Below are 26,422 nucleotides of genomic sequence, written 5' to 3'. Positions count from 1 at the left end.
CTTCTGAAAAGAATTTCTTTGTCTACATAGGAACATGTTATTCTAGTTTCATAAAATTGGACTTTCAAGCTTATTACAGTTGGAACTCAGTCTTTGGGGAACAGTCTTTAGATTAGGGTGCTCATGAGTCGTTTTGCTCTGGACTGAAACTTTCCTAGCAACATTAAAGCAGGTAGCCACCTTAATGACTAATGGCTAATAATAATAATAATAACAAAAAAACTTTTTTAATGCTTACAAAGAAATGTTTAGAAATAAATTAACATAAATTATTTGATTTCTGTGAAGTGACTGCTCTATTATCCCTATTTTATGACTAAGGAAACTTGAGGCTGAGAGAAGTTTAACAGCCATGTTCAGCATTACATGCCTAGTACAGATCTGAGGCAGGATTCAAATGTAGGTCTTGACTCTAGGTGCTTTATCCAGTCTACAACCTTGTTGAACAAATTACTGTTTTTATGATGTTAGCTTTATTAGATTTTCATTGAAAGAAATCTCCCAACAGGTAGCTACTAATATCATTAGTCATTGTTATGGTTAAGATTTAGTGAAATAAAACACATTTTGTTAAATTATTCTATGGCCTGTTTCTAGTCATCTTGGAATTTTAGAATATAGCTCGAGCTCAAGTTTGTTTTCTCCATTTTACATGCAATAACAACAACAATAATTATAAGCATTTATATAGTGCTTTATTGTTTGCAAAGCTCTTTACCCATATTCTTTCATTTTATCCTAGCAACAATGCTAGGAGGCAGGTATTATTATCATCTCCATTTTACAGTTGAGAACACTGAGGCAAACCAAAGTTAAGTAAATAAAAAAATGTGTTGAGTTTAGTTAGCTTAGACTGTATAGACAGCTGCAAAGAAATTGTCTCTGTAAATGACATTTGGAATTCCAGAACACATGTTGCCAATCTCTATGACTTGAGCCCTTTGAAAGATCTTGATTTCATTGGTGTGGCCACTCCCTCACCAGTGCCTATTGTAAAATCCTCCTAGGTGTCAATAGTTCCTGGGATGGTGTGGCCAAAGGGCATGGAATTAGTTCAGTATTTGATGGTTCTGTGCTGTGGTCAGGAAATTAAAATGTGAGCACTTCTGCATCAATGCAAATTACAATTTACCTATAACTTAGTAGATGAGTTCTGCTAAGTTTGTCTGACACTGACTTGCTTAAAGTTATACTCTTACTAAGTATCAGAAATAGGTTTTGAACTCAGGTTTTCCTCACTTGAAGTCCAGTACTATGTCTATATCATCATATTGCCTTTGGAGGTTCTGAATTATAACTTCATAATTCAGACGTTCTTAACTAATATATATTTCTCAATAATGGACTTAGAACTTCAGCTAATGTTTTCTTCTCTCTCCACATTCTCTTGTTCACTAATGGTCATCTGGATATTTAACTGACCTTCTATGGTGGCATTGTTTACTGACTTTGATATTCCCTGAAATAATAGCATACTCTACTAATAGGGACTTTCAAGAAAACTGCTGGTGGATATTACGACTGGTGCCATACACCAAAGGGGAAGTCAGAATAGGTTGGTTCTAGACATATACAAGTAGTTATCAGATCCTTGAATCTCAGTTTAAGAGACAATCTTGGAAGAATTCTAGCCCCAGCCCTTGCCTCTGGAGGCAAAAAGACTCCTTCAGATAAGAAAGCCTGAGGCTCAGCTAGTGGCAGGGCTGTCTGCTGTCCCATAGAGGTAGGACTTATGATCTAAGTTGTGTGAAGCAAGACTCCAGTCATTGAGGACTGGGGTATCAGGCAGGCAACCAGTACAGAGACCTAAGCATGGTAGAATTAGGCAGAAAGAGACAGTCACTGAACTGAAGTATGGGTGGGAACCTGATCATGAGGAACAAGTCAACAACAACAGCAATAGCCATTCTTTATATCAAGCTTTCTGATTTAAAAAAAAATGCTTTAAATATATTATCTCAGTTATTGAAACAGGGCTTCAAGGTCAGAAACACTAATAGCTTTGTGGATTTGATTCTGACCCATAGCTACCTCGATTCTTTTGTTTCTGTTCTTGTTGTTGTTGTTCAGTTGTTTCAATCATGTCTGACTCTTTATGACCCTGTTTGGGGTTTTCTTGGCAAAGATACTAGAGTAGTTTGCCATTTCCTTCTCTAGCTCATTTTAGAGATGAGGAAACTGAAGCAAACAGCATGAAATGACTTGTTTAAGGTCACACAGCTACTAAATGTCTGAGGCCAGATTTGAACTCAAGTCTTCCTACTCCAGGCCCATCCTCTATTCACTGTACCAGCTACCTGCTCCTCCCCTTTTCTCTATGCTATATTGATCTCAGCCCCTAAGCTGTAAAGAGAGGGGTCAAGCCCTAGTTATAGGATTTGGTGATCTTCAGGTTGAAAGACACATTAGTGAATATAATGCTACATAGCACTGTGCCTGTAAGTATGCCAAGCTCCATATCCTTGTACAGTATTATTATAGATTATATAGTGTGACATTGAAAATAATTACTACAGACACAAGTTTTTGATAATCTTATATTAATTTATCAATATTATACTAGTAAGGGATTGACCACATCTCCCTAACTTCTCATGGTCCCAGGCCATGTGGTAGAGAAAGCAGAGAAAGAGCTTCAATATGCCAGTTAGTGCAAGCCAAATCCCCAAAACCCCCACATAGTCCCCCAGAGAGACAGCAAGTGGTCCCAAGGTCACAAAGAACCAAGAGAGACAACATGGCTTCCTGTCCAGGTTTTTTATCCCTTTTTGATAAGAGGCAGGTCGTTATAGGTCAATTGAATCTAATTGGATCATTATACATCAAACAAATCTAATTGGTTAGCATTATTTAAATCTAATTGGTTGATATAACTTGAAGGTGGGCTATATTACAATGAACTCTAAAGATGACATCAGAGAAAGGAATTCAAGACCCCCTCACTCAGTATGATGAGGGCAAAGTCCATTATCTAGGTGTTGTTTAATCCCATCAGTCCTTTAGCAATCTAGACAAAGGAGCTGTCTCCATTCCTTTTGTTCCCTTGGGTTTGTTCCAGATGAAATTTGATGAAGTCTTTCAAGGAGAACTCCACCTTCTGGAGTAGGGGGGAGAAAGCACTAAGAAAGGGAGATCTCTGGGTCCTCCAAGATATTGATTATTAATATTTTCTCACAATAACTACTGGTACATATTTATGTCCTATCTCCCTATTAAGCTTATTAGCTCCTTGATATGATGATGATATTAACAATAACAGTAACAATAATGTTAGAATTTCACAACAACCCTGGGTGTTTGATACTGTTATTATCTTCATTTTCCAAATGAAAGAACTGAGGCAGTCAAAGACCTCTTCCCCTGGGTAACATACACTAAGTATCTGAGGCTTGATTTGAATTCTAGGGTCTTTCTGACCCTAGGTCCTATGTACTATCTAGCTGTCTTTAGGGCAGAGGATCAATTTTAACCATATCCATTGTCCACAGTATCCAGTATAGTGTTTAGAAGTAGTAACACACAATAGCCATTTAGTGAGTGTTGAATTGAATTGCCTGAGTCTCCTAAGGGACTTCCAAATCCCCAAGTTACTCTGGGACATACTAGCTCCTAGATTCTGAAGTCCAAGTAGCCTTTCCCAGGGATGTAAGGACAGAATGCTATCCCATGTCCTGGAAGTGGTTTCTATCCCCCATAAGTTACTAGGGAGTTTTTCAGTTCTCCATTAACATACAGAAAAGATGGAGTTTGAAGAAATACCAATCATTCCCTCTCCCCTTTGGGAACTTTGTTGGTTGGGTATTTCTGCATCCCTCAGGACCAAATGGTTGGTTACAGTCTCCATAATCAATCATGAAGTTTCATGACTGCATTCTTAATCATCTATGCTCTTCTTAGTGGGTTTTATTGTGATATCAGGGTATAGCTTTATAGAAAAAAGGGAAAGGGAAGAAAACAGGAACACAGAGAAAAGGGGGTAGATCCAGAAAGCAGAATGAGACATTTTTTAGACATTGTATTTTTTGCTTGACAGTATTATAGAGGTTTTATTTTTCTTTGTTTTTCTTCAGTAGGGGTGTAGGTGGAAGGGAGAAAAAATATATTTTTGTAGTAAGAAGAAAAAGAAGGAAAGAGAAAGAGAAAAATAAAGGCAAAGAAAAAAGAAAGAGATAGAAAAAAAGGAAGAAAGAAAGCATACCTCTAAGAAATCTACCACTATATTCCTATGGGGCCTACTGTTTTCTCAGAACCTGCTACATCCCAAGATCTCATATAACCAGAATAACCCCTTCAGAGGTATAGACAGGCTTTAGAATAAAGGAAGACAATGACATGAAATTGTTTACTAAGTAATATTTGGAAACGAGCTTCCTTATTGCCAATGTGTGCCTAAATTGACAGTTATGAAGCAGTGCACAGCGGTTCTAGCATATGCTCTATCTGAGCTAACTCAGGGAAACAATGAAAATCATAGCTTTGAATGATTATTAGCATAGTGTTACCTAGCAATGCCATTTTCATTACTTTAAGTGGCTTATAACTTTTCTCTTAAACTATCTCTTTGTGTTGAGACTTTACTTAGCTATATTTTAAATAGAGACGAAAATCTGGTTAGCAACTTTATAGTTCAGAAATGAAACTAGTTATGAAATTTTAATTAGTTCTTTTTTTCTGCATTCTGATCCTTTTAACTTTGGTTGTATTTAACTCCATGTAGGTTGTTTAAATCAACCAACAAGTGCTTATTAAGTGCTAGGTTCTGTGTTAGGTGTTGTGGAGAAGGGGAAGGAAGGAAGGAGGGAAGGAAGGAAGGAAGGAAGGAAGGAAGGAAGGAAGGAAGGAAGGAAGGAAGGAAGGAAGGAAGAATGAAAAGAGAAAAAACAAAAGAGAAAGAAAGAAGGGAGAGAGGAAAGGAAGAGAGGGAGAGGGAAGGGAAAGAAGGGAAAAAGGAAGGGAGGAAGGAAAGAAAGGAGAAAAGAAAAAGAAAGAGAAAGGAAGGGAAGAAGAAAGGAAGGGAAGGAAGGGGTGGAGCGAGGGAGGGAGGAAGGAAAAAGAAAGAAAAAGAGAATCACTACTCATAAAGTACTTGAGGAGACAAGATATACATGTGCAAAAATATACATCATAACTATAAAGTGGATGAATACATACAGAAAGTAGTAAAATATAGGATAGATTATGAGGAAAAAGCAGGTGGATAGAGAGCTGGTCTCTAAGTCAGAAAGACCTCAGCTCAAGTGCCTCTTCTGATACATAGTTATGTGGTCAAGTCTTTTCACCTCTCTAAGACTATTAATTCTTGATCTATGTTGGTAGAATAGACCAGTGAAATCATAGGCACAGACCCTAGTCCTTTATATGATCTATGTTGGGGTTGAGAAAATACAAAAATGCCCTGTGAGGGTGCATGTAAAAGACTGGGGAGAGGCAATCCTTTTTGCTGTAGTGTCAGCTTAGCCACTGGAAGTTCACCCTCAGTCTAACCAATGTTAGTTACCCCTCTCTGGTTGCCATTCTAGCCAGGACCAAACCAATCATTCCCTTCTGGCATGGAAGGATAGCCATGATGCAGATGCTATATTGATTGCCTTTATATAGTGCTTTAGTTTACACAAGCTCATTTGATCCTCATAATAGCCTGATGAGGCCAGTAACATAAAAGGTCATACTCCATTTATGGATGGGAAATTGAGGCTTGGAGAGATTAAATATTAGTTCATATTGTCAAAGACCTGCAACTAGAGACCAGTTTTTAAGATTCTGAGGCCAGCTCTGTTTTTGTTACCTGCTTTGAAGAAGTTACACCTTTGCCATTCAAGTAATGAATGTTTTATACTGACTTTATCTGAAATGCTCATTTTTAAGGTTTTGGGATACAGTAATAGATCACAATATTCAGGAAACAAAGAAGCAAACAATAACAACAACAAAACCCAAGACCAGGTTTATTTTCAGACTCTTTGAAACAACCAAGAAGTATATATTGTATGTATAAACACAAGATTATATTGAAAGTACCCTTCCATACCAGAAGAGGAGCATTGATTTTGATCTATTTGATGCTGGGTGCATTCAGTGCCAATCTGAGCAGGGTAACAAGCTAGACTGACGTGCAGTGAGATGTAATCAGTAGAGAGCCATCCTTGGAACTAGGAAAACCTGAGCTCGAGTTTCACCTCTGACACATACTTGATTGTGTGACCCTGGGCAAATCATTTAACCTCTTTTATCTAACCTTCTGTCCTTCTTGCCATCCTTCATGTACAAGGACTCCATTTCCTGCTTTTGTAATATGGTCCTTTCTCACTTCCATCTTCAGAATCACTGGTGTTCAAGGCTCAGATGAAGCCCCACCAACTGAGAGCTTTCCTGATACCACAGCCCACCTAAGCTCTTAGTCGTACCACCAAGTCACCTTCTATTTATTTTGCATATTTCACAAATCCCTGTATATGCACATGTTGTCTTCTTCAGCTAGACTCGGCATTCCTTATGGACAAGGCCTATTTTTCAAATTTGTTTAGTATCCTCAGTAGCTAACATAGTGCCTGGCACATAGTGGGTGCTTAATGAGTGATGAGTTTAAAGCCCTTCAGACCTTGACTCCAAATTTTCTGAGCTTATTACACTTAATTCTCCTTAATGCACTCTGGTCTAAGCAAATTGACCTTCCAGTAGTTGCTCATGTGTGATGTTCTTTCTATTATGGTTTTCCCTGTGTACAAGTCTGCTCTCCACACTCCTGAAATGTCCCTACCTCTGGCCTTTTCCATCCTCCACAGCTACTAGTGCTTCTCCTCTCTCTCCACCCTGAAATTACCTTGCATCTACTTTGCCGATGTGCTGGGTCTAGAGTTAGAAGGACTCTAGTGTGCCTAGTGGTTAGAGAGCCGACTTCAAAACCAGGAAGATCTCAATTCACGTCCTCCCTCAGATTTTTAGTAGCTGTATGACCCTGGCCTAGTCACATAGACAGAGATCTGCCTCAGTTTTTTTTCATCTGTAAAACAGGATAATAATATTACCTACCTCCCAGGGCTGTTGGGAGGATCAAATAAGATAAGAATTGTAAAGTGCTTAGCACAGTACCTGGCACATAGTAAGCCCTATTTAAATGTTTTGTTAATTATGGGAATTATTAATTATGGGAATAGAGTTAGGGACTGGACCTGTGATTTTACTAACATACTCTAGTGTGTTGTTAACTTTCTTTACCATTGCAGGTTGGCATATTCTCTGCAGTTATCTAGGGAGTGGCCTAGAACACTTGCAGGTACATTGATTTGTTTAGGGTTACACAGCCAGTATGTGCCAAAGGCAGTACTTGAACTGAGGTCTTCCTGGTTTTGAGGCCTGCTCTCTATTCACCAGGCAACATTGCCTCTAACTGAATACACATATGCATAGTTTAAGTATTTGTTCCATTTATTGAATAAGGTTCTATGTTCATTGCTCTTAATTTAAAAAAATAACAGATAAACATTGTATATTTTTCTTTCTCTAAAAAGGGCATTATTGAGTTGCTTTAACTTAAGCATAGCCCATATTTGTTGTTTATTTTTTGGGTCCGTAGATCTTGCTAGAAGATAAGTTTTCTACCCAGAATCAGATAACTGTCTACTACAGAAGTTCAACCATAGTTCAAATGTGAATGCACCATTTATCATCTGTGCCATGTTGGACATTTAGAGGGCCACAAAATGAAGTATTGGAGAGTTATAGAAATGTCTAGTGTTTGAAGCCCCATTAGCTAAATGCCTCTTTAATGCACTGAAGCTTCCCATAGTGGCCTCTGTAAACTCATGCAGCATATTCCTTTATTACACATCAGGTTTTCTCTCTTCTCCAAGTGATGTTCACATTACTCCCTCCACATTATGGTCTTCAATGTTTTATATTCCAGTTTCCCAGAACGATGGTCACTCAGAGCCTATACATCTGTGTTGTATTTTGACCCTCGGATGAAGATTTTCATTCAGGCCAAAAGAGTTCAGACCAAGCACCTGTCTTACTGCCTCTACAGACCCAGGTAACTGCATTTCCTTCAAATTATCTTCACAGAGATTTTCATTTTCAAACCAATGGGCTTGAAAGCCAAAAAAATAACATTTTTATCAAGGTGAGAAAATTGATTTTCATAGCTGAGACCTTTATAATGTAAACAAAATTCAAATTGAATTGGAAGGGAGGGCTGCTTAAAAGTAATTATGTGTGACAAACATTTGGTGGTAATGGTGGTTCAGTGGTGGTACTATTCTGGGAATCCATTAAATAAGATAATCACTAAAAGTGAGAATTTTTTTGAAAAAAATTTTGTGTTTCTCAGATACTTTGTCATATGAAAGTTTCTGTTAAAAGACTATAATTCATTTATACATTTTCTCATTTATAACATACATTTTAGATAATATATGTTTGTCACTATTCCCTTTTTAGGGGGAGTGTAGGGGATGGATTTGTGATTTCATCGACAAAAGGAACTCTCAGGGAGGAAAATTCCTCTACTATTGAGATCAGGCTCTGTTCTGCAATTTATGGTCTTAGAGAATTGTCCAGGGACACTGAGAGGTTAAGTTACTTATTATCATGTGTGCTCTGGAGTCAAAAAGCCAATATATATATATATCAGAGGTAAGACTTGAACCTGGATCTTTCTGCCTGGCCAGGACCAGCTTCTTGTCTACTATATCCTGTTACCCCTCATTTGTGATTACATAGCAACATATATTTGCAGCTATAACCCCTATATAGTATACTTCCTATACTCTGATAATGCCTATTGTAAAGGGCATGTCTCCCTACTCTGTGTCTAGGCTGGCTCATTCACCCCAACCTGTACTCATATTAACAGACGTGAGTTCCCAGAGAAGGACCACCACCATTTAACTACAGTTCAGAGTCTCTCAGAATCCTAAGAGTAACCCTATTTGGGGGCATATACTTCCCCTGCTCACCACTGTAGCTCCTGACACCCACCTCTGCCCTGCACAATGATGACATTAACCTTTTTGTAAATTGTTTTTTTTAATTGTAGCTAGTTTTATTATATCTTAAATTACCTCATTTCAACCTTACAACAACCTTCCAAGGGAGCCTACAGATAAGGAAACATTAGAAAGCTAAGTGATTTTGCCATGGTCACATATCTAGGGCCAGGGCAAGATTTCAACCCGTTTTTCTTTTTCCAATTCTTTTTATTTCATGGAAAACAGTTCTACATTAGTTAGGTTGTAAGAGAAAACAGATAAAAACAAAACTTCAGATTAAGGAACTGTCAAAAAAAATGTGTTTCAGTCTGTTTTCATATACCATCAATTCTTTCTCTGTAGATGGACCGCAATTTACCTAAGTTCTTCAGAGTTATATTGGATCATTGCCTTGCTGAAAATAACCACATGCTTCCCAGAAGATCATCTTACACTAATGCTGTTATTTTGTATACATTTCTCTCTGCTTCAGTTCATGTGGGTCTTTCCAGGTTTTTCTCATAGCATCCTGTTCATCATAATTTTTATATAGTACCTTGAAAATTGATGGAGAATTTTCTTCACAATAGCCCAGCAGAGTAGGTACCATAAATTTTGACATTGTAGTCAATCATCAGAACTATTTCCCTCCATCCTATTTCCTTCCCATTATATTTACTCTATTGTCTATCTTATTTTGCCCTATTCCTCCTCAAAAATGTTTTGCTACTGACTGCCCCCTCCCCTGCTCTACCCTCCCTTCATTCACCCTTCCCTCTTATCCTCTTCCACTACTACTTTCCTGTAGGGTTAAATAGATTAATCTTCCCAATTGGGTGTGTGTGTTATTTCCTCCTTGAGCCCACTCTGTTGAGGTTAAGGCCTTTGAGCTAATTCTGTTTTCTAAATTTTTCTTCCTCCCTCCCTCCTCAACTATCCCTCTGAAGTCAAGCAATTCAATATATTTCATACATGTGCTGTTATGCAGAACATCTTCACCTTCCTCAAAAGTGTTTTGCTTTTTACAGCTCCCTCCCCCAAACTTCCCTTCCCTCCTTCCCCTTTTCTCCCCCCATCATCTCCTTCTCCTCCCACTTTTCCTCAGGGCAAAAATATATCACTATACCCACTTGAGTATGCATATTATCCCCTCTTTGAGCTAATTATGATGATAATGAGGTTCACTTGCTCCCCCACTCCTTCCCCTCTTCCCCTCCCCTCCATAAGTTTTTTTTCTTGTTTCCTTCACATGAGCTACCTCTCCCCAGTCCACCTCTCCCCTTCCCCCTCCCCCAGTCTATTCCTCCTACCCCTCAACTCTATTTTAAAGATGTCACCATGGGTTAGCTAGGTGGCACAGTGTATGGAGCACCAGCCCTGGGCCCAGGAGGCCCAGAGCCCAAATCCTGCCCCAAACACTAGACAACCCACCCTGTTTGCTCCACAAAGAACAAGGATACACAAAAAATAAATGCTTTACAAATACCATCCCTTCATATTCAGTTAAGACCTGTGTCCTCTGTGTATTTCTTATTGAAAAAGTTCTTATGAGTTGGAAGTATTATTTTCTCATGTATGAATATAAACAGTTTAACCTTTTAATGTCCCTCATGATTTCTTTTCCCTGTTGACCTTTTTATGATTCTCGAGGGTCTTGTATTTAAAAGTCAAATTTTCTATTCAGTTCAGGTCTTTTCAAATGCCTGAAAGTCCTCTTTTTCATTAAAATCCCATTTTTCCTCTGAAAGATGACGCTTAGTTTTGCTGGGTATGTGATTCTTGGCTGTCGTCCCAGTTCCTTTGCCCTCTGGAATATCATATTCCATGCCCTCTGGTCCTTTAATGTAGATGCTGCTAGATCTTGCTTTATCCTTATTGGAACGCCACAGTATTTGAATTCCTTTTTTCTAGCTGCTTGCAACATTTTCTCCTTGACCTGGGAGGTCTGGAATTTGGCTATAATATTACTGGAGGTTTTCCTTTTGGGATCTCTTTCAGGAGGTGATTGGTGGATTCTTTCAATTTCTATTTTGCCTTCTGCTTCTAGAATATCAGGACAATTTTCCCTCACAATCTCTTGTAGGATGGTGTCTAAGCTCTTGTTTTGGTCATAGTTTTCAGGTAGTCCAGTGATTTTCAAATTATCTCTCCTGGATTTATTTTCCAGGTCAGCTGTTTTTCCAAGGAGATATTTCACATTGCCCTCTATTTTTTCATTCAATTGGATTTAATTTACTGTGTCTTGGTTTCTCATAAGGTCACTAGCTTCCATTTGTTCAATCCTAATTCTTAGGCAATTATTTTCATCAGACAGTTTTTTTTAATCTCCTTTTCTATTTGACTTTTCAAACTGTTGACTTTTTTCTCATGACTCTCCTGCATCGCTCTCATTTCTCTTTCCATTCTTTCCTCCCTTTCTCTACATATTCCTTCTATCTCTCCTACTTTCTCTTCAAAGTCCCTTTTGAGAGCTTCCATGGCCTGAGACCAGTTCATATTTTTCTTGGAAGCTTTGGATGTAGGGGCCCTGTGGCTGATTTTCTCTTCTGATGATGCCCCTTGATCTTCCTTGTCGCTGAAGAAACTTTCTATAATTCTGAACTTTCTTTGCTTGCTCATCTTTTACTTGACTTTAAACTCTCCACTGGGGGGCCCTGCTTCTCAGCTAAGCTACTGTTCCCAGCTTCAGAGGGTCCCAGGTGTTTTGGTTGGAGGGAGGGCAGGCTTTCCTCTCTCCTGACCTGTTCTCTGGTCCAAAGATAACCTCAAGCCTACTTACTAAACAACCAACCAGCAAAGCTTTCTGTGGTGTGGTTCTTAGCTTCAACAAGCCTGTACCCATCCCCAACCTGGGCCTCCCGCCACTCAGGATTTCTTCCTAGTTTCCCGCTGGGGTGGGACAGCCAAATTCCTCCCTAGGTTCCGCTGATACCCCTGCACTCTGCGCACCCCTCCCCCCTCCCCCCTGGCCCTCTCACCCAACTGTTCCAGAAAACACTGGTGCTGTAGCTGATTCAGAGGCTCTGGGGTAAATTCCTGCAGTGGCATGCCTGGGGTCTCTGTCAGCACGATTGCAGGGTTGGACTTTACTCATAGCCCAGCACAGCCCCCCTGTAATCTATCTATAGCTGGAAAATAATCTCAGCCCGTATTTTTGTGGGTTTTTCTGCTCCAGGGGTTCCTTTATTGCTGTTTTTGGGGTAATCATATCAAGAGTTCTGTGTGTTTAATGTTTTTCCTCTGCCATCTTGGCTCCACCTTCCATTAACCCTTTTTTAAAGTATTTTTAAAATTTTTTCCTAGTTACATGTAAAGACGATTTTTACCATTAATTAAAAAAAAATTGAGGTCCAAATTTCTTCTCTCCCTCCCCCCACCCCGCCACCTCCCCTCTCCTTGAGACAGTAAGCAGTTTGTTGTTATAGATTATACATGTTCTTTTTTATGTGATATCTCACTGTCTTTTTTTAAATCAACAAACTTTTATTTTATTTTTTCCGGTTACATGTAAGGGTAGTTTTCAACATTCATTTTCATAAGATTTAGAGTTCCAAATTTTTCTCCCTCCCTCCCTCCCTTTCCTCCCCCCTCCACAAGATTGCAACCAGGTTATATATGTACAATCCACAAGTGTTCTTTTTTATTAGTTCTTTCTATGGGGGTGCATAGTAAGCTTCCTCATTTGTTCCTTGGGATTGTAGGTTATACATGTTCAATCATACAAAACATATTACCATATAAGTCATATTGTGAAAGACACAGACCCGAAAGGAAAAAATGTGAAAAAAATACAGAAAATGAAAAATAGTATGTTTCAATCTGCATTCAGACTCTGTCAGTTCTTTCTCTGGATGTGGATAGTAGTTTTTATCATGAGTCCTTTGGAATTGCCTTGGATCATTGTATTTCTGAAAATAGCTAATTCATTCACAGTTGATCATTGTACAGTATTGCTGTTGCTGTGTACAATGTTCTTCTAGTTCTGCTCACTTCACTTTGCATCAGTTCATATAAGTCTTTCCAGGTTTTTCTGAAATCTACCTGCTCATCATTTCTTATAGCATAATAACATTATATTATAATCATATGCCACAACTTGTTAAGCTATTCTTCAATTAATGGACATATCCTCAATGTCCAATTCTATACCAATTTCCAACTGCTATAAATATTTTTGTTCAAATTGATCCTTTCCCCATCACCATTAACTCTTTTTTTAAAGTAATAAACATTTTTATTTATAGTTTTGAGTTCCAATTTTTATCCCTCCTTCCCTCTCTCTCCTCCCCCCTCCCTGAGGCAGTAAGCAATCATATGAATTCTACCTGGTTATATGAATTATACATGTACAATCATGTAAAACATTACCATATTAGTCATTTTGTACAAGAAAATTTGAATAAAAGGAAAAAAATGAAAGTGAAAAATAGCAGTCTTTGTTCCATCAATATCAGTTCTTTCTTTGGAGGGAATAACACTTATAGAAACCTAGTAAGAAGACGAAGATGTGGAGTAATCCATACACACACACACACACACACACACACACACACACACATATTTAGGACTATTCACACATTTGGAGTGTTAACTTTTATCCTTGGTCTTTTCATGAAGAATCTACACCTCAGAAAATTACTTATCTTCTAACTATAGCCCTTCTTGTCCTCACTGATCCCCTGTAAGGCAAATCTGCTCCTTTTCTATTCCCCAGCTGATGAAGCAATGAAAATATCTTTTAATTAACGATCTCTCTTAAAATGTCACTGAGGTAGTGTTACCTTAAGGCGGAGAACCGTAAAACTCCTTGGGTTGACTTTCTGGGTAGTGCAGACAAACCCAGCAAGGTTTTTCCTCAACAGGATGTTGTGATGTTGAGTCAGCTTCTTTTAAGAGTAAAACAAATGCAAGAGCTTGTCTTTCCTCATGTTTTTTCTTATTAAACCAGAAATAGAAGTTATCACTTCTGAGAGGTTAGTCTCTACCTGGTGCTGGAGGGCAAAAAGCAGAATTTGGTTTTCTAATTTCAATGAGCTTCAGACATCCTCAAGGTAATCAGCATCTTCCAGCATAGCAGCTGAAACCTTTCTGTGAACTGACTTTCCTGTAATAGTTATTGCCTCCCATTGTCTTCACAGTTCAGTTCCCTCCTTTTGGTTCTTTTCTTCTGCTGGTTTCTTCAGTGTCCTCAGTGACTCAAATCAGAGTCTCCTGGTGCTCAAAACTTATCTTGTCCTTATAAGGCCAAATTGACAAAATCCAATTTTCTGCTGGTTATAAAGCCACAAGTCCTTACTTAATTTACTCTTTATATGTTTTAGCCTCTCAAACTCTAATCTAATTAATCACATGCAAATGAACTGAGGAATTATAGTGCCCACAACCTCAGGCATTTCTGATTCTCTAACAGGCCCTCTGAGTTTTCTGTTTTGTCCTCCAGATTGCCTGTGTCTCTGACATTCTATTTGAAAATCACTTTTCTTTTCATGTGGCTTTTTTTCAGCTTTTTCTTACACAAAGATCCCCTTTTTGCTCCTTTTCACAATGAAACCTAATAAACCAGAGGGAGAAATAAACTTAACACTCTTCACAAGTTGACTTTCATACATTTTCTTTACACTATTAATATAGCTAATTTTCTGCCCCTTTCAAAAAACAACCAAATTTCTTACATACGAAAGAGTCAGTTCATTACTCATATATGTGCATGTGTCCAAGTACACTGAATTCCTACTTTGATTCCTCTTCATAGATTATTGATAATGTATGGGACTCAAAGGCTTTTCCAGAAGATTCTAAAGTATGACAAATCTTACCAATTTGGAAAGGTTTCAAATATGGTCAAGAAATATACTATGTGGATGTTGTCTTGGGAGTAGTGGAGTGTGGTTTGGAAGGATTTATCTCACGGAGGTCAGCCAAACAGTGGCTGAAGTTCTTTTACACTAACAACTCATGAAACCATCTACTAGGGGCTAGAGGCTGATGGTTGTGATTTCAATCAATGAAAAGAATACTCTCATGGAAGGTATCATAGAATTTAGAAATACTGACATGTCATCTTATGTATTTAGGGGCACATACATTTGTGTCTATAAACATAAACACATGTGGTTTGTATATCATTTGATATAAAGACCTTAATAATGATTTAGTTTGCATATCATAAAGTTTGACCAGCTCAACTGTGCATGTAGAGCCAAGAAATCATTAGTTTGGTAACTTTCAATGTTTAATGTGTCTTTTTTTCATGTTACCTACTTTTTGTTTTGTTTTGTTTTTTTGTTTTTGTTGGTTTTGTTTTGGGTTTTTTTTGGTGAGGCAATTGGGGTTAAGTGACTTGCCCAGGATCACACAGCTGGTAAGTGTTAAGTGTCTGAGGCTGGATTTGAACTCAGGTACTCCTGACTCCAGGGCCAGTGCTCTATCCACTGAGCCACCTAGCTGCCCCGTTACCTACTTTTTCATAGGGAAAAAAAGTATTTTCCAAAAAAGTTGATATCCTGGGGCATTTTGATCTCTCATACAGATATTAATATTAAAAATTATAGATTTCTGTAGCCAACACACTGCTTGCACACCAGTGGATTTCTCAAAGGCTTTTACCCTTGATTCCTGACTGTACTGTAGATCATATTTTTAAAAATGAACTCCACCAGGCTTGAGACTTTCCCTATAAATCTGTCCACCCATGCATTAATAAATACCAAAGTGATGTTTCCTTTTCATCAGTTTCATTCTTCTAGCAAGTACCTCGGGGCCCCTAGCTCAATCAATACATTTGATCTTTTCAAATTTAATTATCCCTGTTAGTGAGCTTGGGTAAAAAATCGCTTAAGCCAGTTGGGGGGAAATGTGGATTTATCTCTCTTTTCTGGGATGAATTGTACAAAATTAAATTTCATTCACCTAAATTACATATATCAAGGGATAGCTGTTACTGTTACTATACATTTTTTATTTATCTGTCAGAGTGATATTTTTAGATTTATATTGGCAGGAGGTAGATAGAATGATAATGTGGGTCTTGTTTGCTAAGAGGAAGTCAAGGAAGGTTTAGCCTTTGCCAATTTAAGTTGTTTTTTTCAGCAGTTCACATAAGACACTGTATTGACCGATAATTTAATATCTGTAGCACAGACTCACACCACCATAGGATCTTAGATTTAGAGCTGGAAGGAACTTGAGAGATCATCTAGTGCAATCCCATCATTTGACAAATAAAAAACTGAGGTAATGACAGCTCCACCAACAGGTAGTGAATAGGATATGAAACCACATCTTCTGATTCCCATTCTCCTATTCTTGCCATTTTTGGTCTCCTTCCATGGCAAATTACATTACAGCCCACTTCTTTCCCACTTTACAGAATCAATGTTGACTTGTATTCATTTCCTCCTTTGACATGTTCTCCTCTGAGCCCCAGTTTTGGTAGCTTTCTGTTGTGTTTTTCAATATTATTTCTGTCCACCCCTCCTTTCCTCTCTTGCTCCCACCCCCTCCCATGTGCTAGCACCTTTGGTTGTTAGCATCAATAGACAGCTTGAAAAGCATAGTCCTCAGTGAAGAAGCGTTGGACTCACCTTCTGATAGAGATGTTGGACTCAGGTTACAGCATTAGATGAATAATTTTGGACAAGTCCACTGGGGGATTTTATATGAATTGACTATACATATTTGTTACTAGGGTTTTGTTTTTCTTTTCTTTTCTTTTTTTTCCCCAAAAGTTTTTGGGAGTTGTGGGAGGTAGATAAGAAGAGCTGGGGACAGTCTTTCCCCTCTCCTAATAAAAAGTGAGAACAAAATAGAAAAAAGGCCAGAATTAATCAAAATAGACTGGACAGTTTTGAAAGTTACATGCTGAATTTATTATATACTTAAAAAGAAAATCAAGCTGTACGCAAGGGATTTGGGGCCTGGGGTCTCATAGGATCAGTGGGTAGATTTCTGGGAGTCTGCAAACTTGGATGGGGAAGAGTGGCATTTTTATTTCCACTAGCTTTTAACGGAAATTTAGCATTCTATTCAATTATTTTAAAACATAATTCAGAGATAGGATCTACAGACTTCACCAGATTGCCAAAGGGTTCCATGACATATTACTATGTAATTGAGATTCACGGTTTCATGTACAATCATTATTTTCTGGTCTGCTTTACATATGGAAATGCTGATTTTATTTGGTGTATGTTAAATTTAGAATAAAAATAAATTAAAATGGAAGCAGACAAAGGCTGAGTCAGAGCAGTTCCTCTCACTTCATCTTCAGAGATTGAAGAGGGATGGAGTGTGAGGGACTATGCTGCTGACTATCTAGTTCAGTTTTTAGGTTAGCTCTGTCATGGGTTGCCATTGGAGCAATTTAGACAATTCCATTTTCTTTCATTCTTCTCTTTTAATTTTTTTTGTAGGGCAGTGAGAGTTAAGTGACTTATCCAGGGTCACACAGCTAGTAAGTGTCAAGTGTCTGAACTCAGGTCCTCCTGAATCCAAGGCTGGTGCTTTATCTACCGCGCCACCTAGCTGCCCCATCTCGCTAGACTTCTTAACTCTCTCTAATACAAATAATTCATAGTAGACTCTAATAGTCCCAGCCTAGGGGTCTGGGCACTTTTGATTTTGATTTTTGATTTTAGCTAATGCTCATAGGCAAGCTCAAAGTAAGAGACAGACAGGGACTCTCATTAGGACCATTGGTAGCAACTGCAGTATATGGTCACCTTCCCTACCTTCTTGAGTGTGGTCAGTTCATTCTTCAGTGGTAGAACAGCATTGCCCTCAATGTGGTATCAGCATAAAAGGGGATCTCTAACAGTATCACAGGACTGTTGCATTCAACATTTTTATCTTTTGCTTGGATGAGGATTTGGAAAGCACGTTTCTCCAATTTGTGGATGGGAGGGAGCTGAAAGAGATTGCTATTATATTACATGACGGAATCAGGGCTCGAGGCCAAAATGCAAAACAATGAACCTTCACAGGGATACTTAGGAAATCCTGCTTTTAGACCTTAAAAATCATTTAACAATAACATTTGCATGGGACTTTAAGTTATGGCCTTTATGAACACCACATTTGAACTCTCAACAATATTGTCCATTGGATAGCATAAGTACTACTACCACAGGGGAAACCAAGGATTAGAGAATTCAAGAGACTTGCCCAAGATCACTAATATCAGAACTAGACTTAAACTCATTTCTTCTGACTGCGTGTTTTTTTCCCACTATAATTTTATTATAATGTTTAGGTATTGTTAGTGGCCCCCATTTCTGGAAACTAGGTGGCATTGAACCTGGAGTCAGGAAGACTTATTTTCCCAAGTTCAAATCTAACCTTAAACACTTTCTAGCTGTGTGACTCTGGGCAAATCACTTAACTACTTCTAACCTCAGTTTCCTCATCTGTTAAATGAAGGTGTTGGACTTTGTAGCCTCCAATTAGATTTATTTCTTTGTATCCTTTCATTCCCCTAGTTCTATGAGTCTTAGCTGTATATCTAATAAACAAGAAAAATTGTTTCTTGGTGGGTTTTGTGTAAGGGAACAGAAACTATCAGCATTCTCTCCCTTTTACCTTTTTTAAGCAATCATCAGACTTACACAGGTTTTAGTGGAAGAAGTAAAAGTATTCATTTTGGCCCATAAAATTTCCATATAAGAAAACTGATTATGTTATTGAGAAAGAAAGTGATTTATTCATTTACTATTTAAGGGACTTTGAAGAGAGGTAGTCAATGTGTATAATTCAGACAATTTCAAGTCTTTATACAGTTATTCAATTGGCCAGTAACACCAGAATGAGCTCTTAATGGTATATAATTAGCATGGCTGTGCTCTTTTAGCCCTCTAAGTCATTCATAATAACATCATCTTTTTGATCCATAGTTATAGAATTTTCTATACTATCATCTTGAGTAATTTTTTTTCAGGTTTGCTTTTGTGTTTTGATGTGTGTGTGCATGTGCGTGTGCATGTGTGTTTGTGCGCATGTGTGTTTGTGTGTGTGTGTGTGTGTGTGACAGAGAGACAAACAGAGAGACTGACAAAGACAGCAACAGAGACTGTATTAACTTGCTACCTTCTGAGGCCACCTGGGAAGACCTAAAATCATTTTGGGAAATGACTCTTTTGGGAGACTCTTGTGTGTATCCCATAGATTAGGTTAGCAGAAAAGAAAGATCTTGGTTTGATTCCCAGGTCTGCTATTGATTCCCACACCCTTAAGTGAGTCATTTAACCTTTTTATTTTTCCATCCATAGGCCAACAAAAATAATCCTGACCCATTTCATACAGGTGTTGAAAGGGATAGTTTACAGAAGCTTGGAGTATGTAAAGATGAAAAATGCTAAGAATGTTACAGGGAAGAGGTAATGGTAGCCTCTCTTTTTCATTTTGACTCCAAAATAGCCACCTCTGTGAGTGTTATATATAGCTGAGTGTGAACAATATTTAAAAGCTCTTGATCACAAGTTATTTTTAGTTTCCTTTTAAAAACAAAAATTCACAGTTATGTTTTGCTTTTATTCACCCCATGCTGTGGTTCCCAACTTAGAAATGAAACTTTTACTTAATTTTAGTCTATTTTTGTTAATTATTGGAAGCTAAAATTTGAATTTGCCCAAGTTTTGAAATTTCCTGATTGAAACAGCCTTATTATATCACCTGTATCCTGTAATTCTGTGTCAGATGGGTGATGAGAGTTGGGCAGAGTTTTAGAGGGAGAAGAAAGGAAGTTCTAATGAGAGGCTAGGGGTCTGGAGACACACACACACACACACACACACACACACACACACACACACACACACACACACATATATATGACATATATGGTTCAGAGACATATGCATTTAGAAAGGTAAACCACTAGGGCAGAAGATGGAGTCACATTCCTATAGAAATAGTACTATCAGAATGGAGAAGCAGAGGGACACAGGTCAGTTCACAGACCTAGGTTGACTTTTCAGTGGTAGCAAGAGGGGTGGGATCTGAGGAAAAGGGAGGAAGGAATATCTGACTGAAGGAATTTCTTCACTCCACTTGAAGGAAACATAAGTGAAGTCAACAAGCATTTATTAAGCACTGACTATGGCCAGTCACTGTGATAAGTGTTGGTAATAAGAATACAAACAGAAAGAAAGAGTCCCTGACCTCAAGGAACTTACTCTGTGTGTGTGTGTGTGTGTGTGTGTGTGTGTGTGTGTGTGTGTGAGGCAATTGGGTTTAAGTGACCAGGGTCACACAGCTAGTAAGTGTTAAGTGTCTTAGGTCAAATTTGAACTCAGGTCCTCCTGACTCCAGGGCTGGTGCTCTATCCACTGAGCCACTTAGCTGCCCCCAAGGAACTTACATTCTAATGGAGGATTTCCACCCATAAAAGGAAGCTGAAAAGGGTGGTAGGTGGGGGAGGGCAGGGAAGTTGAAGGTCTTGTTTGTTATAAGGGCCTGGTAGAGAAAATTCTGTGCAGTCAGCAATGCAATATAGCCTGAAGAAGAACGGAGATATGGTTGCCCTGGGCCTTCGTGAAATGGAAGTTCTGGGAGGAACCAGATAATCAGAGGGGAGAGGTCCATGGGGTATAGAGTACTTCCAGCTTTTCAGTGTGAGAAGTAATCAGGGGGCTAGGGTGAGGGATGTGGGGTAAGGTGGTTGGTCTGGAGGGTGAAGAAGTGTCTATAGCCTAGTAGACAAAGTCCTGGGGAGATGGGTCAGCAGTGCAACCTGGAGAGGGATGAGAACTTAAGACAATGGAGAGAAACAGGCAGTCTTGAGACAGGGCAAAGCATCAGGGTACCCAAAGTATGCATTATGGCTGACTTTTCCCTCTCATATTGAGGCTACAAATGCATAAATCTTAATTGTTTATGATATTTCTTGGTGCTTTTGGTTGCATGATAAAACCAACTTCACCAATGCTTTTACTTAGTCCTCTAAGGAGAACATGTGAGCCATCCTTCCACTTAGTGGCATTTACAGTGAGAATGTCAAGATTGATAAAGTTCAGTTTTTCCAGTGGAATTCCAAGGAATTATTCCAGCTGGCGAGTTCTGAATGTAGTATTAACTGACTCAGCTCTCTAACCACAGTAGAGGGGTCATTACAAAATATGGCTTCATTATAAAGCTAAGTTCAGACATTCACTTTGGGGGCTTTCTTTTCATTCAGTGTAAAAAAACAATACAAGAAAATCTTCTCCATTATCTGTATTCTCACCATACTGCCTGTACTCAGTCCACCATCCTCATTCATCCCTTGCCTCACCCCCCACCAATATTGGAGTCTACCTTTGGGTTCCATAATGCTGATAGATAAGCTTTTGCCTTATATTGCCTGGAATTATCCCTAGCTCCATTTTCTGACCATCTCCATGTCATCCCTCAGTATTTGCCACCCCTTCTAGCTCCTCTTAGTGTTGTCTTCCCCTTATAATTAGAATGTAAGTTCCTGGAGGACAGGTGCTTCCTTTTATCTCTAGCACTTACTTAATCAATGTTCTATCTATGTATCTGTCTGTCTGTTTCTCTGCCATCTATCTATCTGTGTCTATCATCTGTCATCTCTCTCATTATCATTTACCTATTGTATCTGTCATCTATCATGTATTTTCTGTATATTTATCATCTGTCTAGCTTTCTATATAATATCTATCATTTATTGTGTATATCAATCATCTGTATATCTGTATATCTCTTCTGTCATTTATCTCTTGTGTCTATCTACCATCTATCTCTCCATCTTCCCCTGTCTGCCATCCATGTCTATTTGTCCTCAATCTTTTATCATCTCTATCTCTATCATATCTCAGTTATTTTACCTATTGTATCTATTGTCTCTCTTTATCACATGTCTGTCATCTAATTTCTATTTCTCTATCATCTTTCTATCTCTATAATTTATTATATATCTATTGTATCTGTCTTCTATGTATTGTCTATCATCTTTCTGTCTATAGATGTACAATTGCTATATGGTTATATCTTTGAATTCATGATTATATCTTTTCAAGAACTGACTTAGCTAATTATGAATTTACCATCAGGCTTATCACCAGTAATAATAACAATAACTGGGCAGCTAGGTGGCACAGTGAATAGAGCACTGGCCCTGTAGTCAGGAGTACCTGAGTTCAAATTTGGCCTCAGACACTTAACACTTACTAGCTGTGTGACCCTGGGCAAGTCACTTAATCCCAATTGCCTCACTAAAAAAAAAAAATTAAAAAATAACAATAACCACAGCCACCACCACTACCACACCACCACCATCATCATAAAAGCTAACATTTCTATAGTGCTTACTGTGTACCAACACTTGACAAATGACTAGCTAGGCCATTTGAATATAAATTCTTTGGTCATGACTGTGTGTGAAACAAAGAAAATCACAAAGTAGATCACCGTCCTTTATGACACCTTTCACATTGGCAGTGATGGTGACAGAGAAAAGGGGGAAGAAGGTAATAAGGGAAAATGGTGATTTTTAATACCATCTCTTAAAAAGTTAGCTTTTGGTTCTCTAAATGTGGTCCACTGACCGAATAGCAAATATCCTGCTGGAGGGGCTAGATTGGATCAGTTTTTAACATTTTTTGCCATAAATGAAACCAGGTGACAAAAGGAGTTGGAGCTAAATGAAAGGATGGTTCCCAGGTTTTCTCTGGAGAGAGAAATAAAGAGGTTGGTTGAGTTAGTTTCCTCATGCTTCAAAGGCAACAAGAAAATCATTTCATGGTACATTTGGTCATCTTATATTGCAGTGCTTGGGATACTTATTTGTAAAAATACTGCCATGAAAATAATTGCAACTTCTTTGTCAACATCTGTAGCAGTGAATATGGAAGTAAGTACATTTTATGAAGAATTAAACAAGAACTTCCAAAGTAAATATAAATGCACTTTGATAATTAGGATTCCAGCACAAAGGTAGGCACAGGTGAGGACAATTAAATCATGTTGTGGAAAATGTGGTTTGGGAGTAAGGATTTAAAAAGATCAAGACTTGTCAAATCTACATCATCTAAATTTTCTTTAAAAAAGAATCAAAAGTATTATAGTGCTTGCCTTCTCAATGTGTGAGGAAGAGGTTAGAGGGGCAGAGAGAATTTGGAACTTAAAAATTTTTTAAATATAAAAAATAAATATTTTTTAAAATTACATAAAATACATGGGATAACAAAGGGGGAAAAGGAGAACCAAAGGATACAGGAGCTGGAGTGAACCAAGCAACACTACAAAAAAGGTGAAATCTATTATAATTTAAATATAAGTTAAATAACTGGAAAAAAAGGAATTGTTACTGATATGAAAGGCATTCCTGAATTAGCAGTATGTGTTATCAGCCCACTGACTTGTTGGAACAAAGGTCAAAATTAATAAAAGACTAGGAGAAGGCATGAAAATGAGAAAACACTCTGGCATATGCAATTAAAATGATTCTTATATGAACTATATATACCAGTCATTGATGTCTAAAAATAGGATGTTGATAGAGGACATTGACAATGATTATAATAATTTGATACAAAAATTTAACCTACCAAATCAATTACCAAAGTAAGAAAGTCAAAAGAATCCAAGAACTACCTCACTCAGCAAAAACTTAAATTTTAAGTGGAGAGAGCAGTCAAGGGCAATACCACCTTAAAATATAAAATTGTTTGCTAAAATCTTAGGGAGAAGGATGTTAGAAGAATATGAGCAGTATTGCCTAATAGAATAGTGAAAAGCCCCAGAAGAGAACTAGCTATATAGTGTCATCCCAAGGGTATTTAGGAATGAAATTGTAAGGACAACACACAGATGAAAGAAGGAAAAGGACTGAAAAGTTTTTTGTAACAAAGCTTTTTCACCTTTTTAAAAAAGTTTAAATCGTATTCCAGACACTTCCTAGCTGTGTGACCCTGTGTAAATCACTAAATCTCTCTGTCTCATTTTTCTCATCTGTAAAATGGGAATAGTAATAACACCCACCTCCCAAAGTTGTTGTGAGAATCATATGTGGAAAGTGTTTCTCAAACCTTAAAGCACTACATAAATTCTAGCTACTATCACTGTCATCGTTGTCATCTTCATCATCTTCATCACCATTATCATCATATCACACTTATTCCTGAGTTATTTCCTAATGTATCACTCTGATCTTGAAACTCTGTTGATCTTGAGTCTTCTTATTTGGTTTACTAATACCCACCCTGCCTATCTGACAGGGCTGTTGGAAGGATAAAATGAGATAGTACATATAAAATGTTTTAAAACATTAAAGTAAAAAATTTATATCAAAGATTATTACAACTAGATATCATTTTAATATTATCTAGTGGTGAAATATGTTGTAATTCTAACTAGGAATATACATTTGCACCTTACCCCTACTGAGATTATAAGAGAAAAAGACCCATTTGTGCATCAAGAGTGTAAATATAGAGCTAAAAGGGCCCTCAGAGGCCACCTAGTCCCCCTTCCTCATTTTCCTTATGATGAAACAGTTTCTTTTTTTTTTTTTCTTTGCGGGGCAGTGAGGGTTAAGTGACTTGCCCAGGGTCACACAGCTAGTAAGTGTCAAGTGTCTGAGGTTGGATTTGAACTCAGGTACTCCTGACTACAGGGCCAGTGCTTTATCCACTGCGCCACCTAGCTGCCCCCATGAAACAGTTTCAAGAAGGTTAAGTGATTTGTCCAAGGTAACACAATAGTGAGCCTCTGAGACTCCACAGTACTACATTGACAGATTCCTTCCTCTGTCAGAATGACAATTGAATTCCCAAATCCTTTTGTGTTGACTTTAGAGTGGCAATATGGGGGTCTCTCCATTTTCTTACCCCCAGATCATAGGAAGGTTATTTCAGCAATTATTTTCTTAGGTTAGATGCCAGACACTTAACTTATCTCTTTTGGGCAAGTCTTTTCAGGTTGCTGCTTGCTAGAGTGTCAGCTTCTTGAGGACGTGCTCAGCTTTTCATTTTCTTTGCATTCCCAAATACAAATGTTGTGGGCACTTACATGTCTGTTGGTTTTATTTATTTATTTATTTTGGTGAGGCAGTTGGGGTTAAGTGACTTGCCCAGGGTCACACAGCTAGTAAGTGTTAAGTGTCTGAGGTCAGATTTGAACTCAGGTCCTTCCGACTCCAGGGCCAGTACTCTATCCACTGCGCCATCTAGCTGCCCCGGTCTAAAAGCATCTTAACTTTCTGAACATCTACTATATCTGTGGACCTTTTTAACCTTGGCTTTAAGAGCAAGGATCATTAAATCCAACAGACATTAGGGGCAGCTAGGTGGTGCAGTGGATAAAGCACTGGCCCTAGATTCAGGAGGACCTGAGTTCAAATCTGACCTCAGACACTTAACACTTACTAGCTGTGTGACCCTGGGCAAGTCACTTAACCCCAATTGCCTCACTTTAAAAAAATAAAAAGATGCTTTTGGACCTAAACCTAGAATTTCAAATTTGTTTTGGAAAGGGATCCCCCTTTTAGTGCAGAGAGGATCTTGATATCTAAATGATCACTAGAACCAACATGGCCTCTCAAAATATTCCCTGGATTGGGGAGCTAGGATTATTTTCACCACTCTACCTCCAAGCATAATTGGGGAACAAGAAGCTAGTGATATAGGCATTCACTTCCCTTTTACACTACCTGAAAAGTCAGGCCCTGCTTTAGGCAAGTAGGTAATAGCTTATTTTAAGAGCCATTGCTGTCACCAGAGCCTTTGGTACTTATTGGGCCAGATTCCCCTGTTCACGAATGAATGAATGAATGAATGAATGAAAATCATTTTGAAATATATTAAATATTCCCCTGATAGTACCTGCTTCTAAGGGCTGTTGTGAGGATCAAATAAGGTAATTGTGCAGCACTTTGTAAACCTTAAAGGTACTATATAAATACTGGCTATTACTACTAGTATCACTGTTTATAGCAGCTGGGTGCACAGTAGATGGACAACTAGGTGGCAGAGTGGGTAGAGAGCATGGGGCCTGGAGTCAGGAAGAATCATCTTGGTGAGTTTAAATCCAGCTTCAGTCACTAACTAGGTGAGTGATCCTGGAACAGTTACTTAACCCCATTTGCCTCAGTTTCCTTATCTGTAAAATGAGCTGGAGAAGGAAATGGCAAACCACTCTGGTATCTTTGCCAGGAATACCCCAAATGAGGTCATAAAGGGTCAGATATGAATGAAATGACTAAACAACAACTAGTGTCTTTACACTGGTTTTGTCCCTTCTGCCTCTTTACATAATAATTATTTTATCCTAAGCATTGTGCATTGGTAGAGGAGGTTTCCTTTCCGGGAGTTCCCTATAATGAAATCACAGGTGTGGACCAAAGCAAAAGCGTCATGCGTAACAGATAACACATGAGGTTCATATGGATAAAGCACGTTCCTGAATATCTTACGCGCCCTTGTAAAGTTACAAGTCAGTAACTGTTCTCTTTGTTTACTTTAGAG

The 26,422-nt window shown here is 38.2% G+C and overlaps 1 protein-coding gene across 1 annotated transcript in view; it reads left to right on the top strand.

Annotated features, from left to right (window-relative positions):
• Nucleotides 1-26,422, top strand: part of MORC1 (MORC family CW-type zinc finger 1) — a 187,349-nt gene that overhangs the window by 38,976 nt on the left and 121,951 nt on the right. Inside the window, exon 9 of the mRNA XM_043993486.1 lies at nucleotides 7,904-8,029. Within this exon, the coding sequence (XP_043849421.1) occupies nucleotides 7,904-8,029 (126 nt within the window). The remainder of the gene's footprint in view (nucleotides 1-7,903; nucleotides 8,030-26,422) is intronic.

This window comes from Dromiciops gliroides, chromosome 3 (assembly GCF_019393635.1).
Source record: "Dromiciops gliroides isolate mDroGli1 chromosome 3, mDroGli1.pri, whole genome shotgun sequence".
NCBI lineage: Eukaryota > Metazoa > Chordata > Mammalia > Microbiotheria > Microbiotheriidae > Dromiciops > Dromiciops gliroides.
The sequence above is the reverse complement of the archived record's forward strand: the minus strand, read 5'-3'. Positions and strand labels throughout refer to the sequence as shown.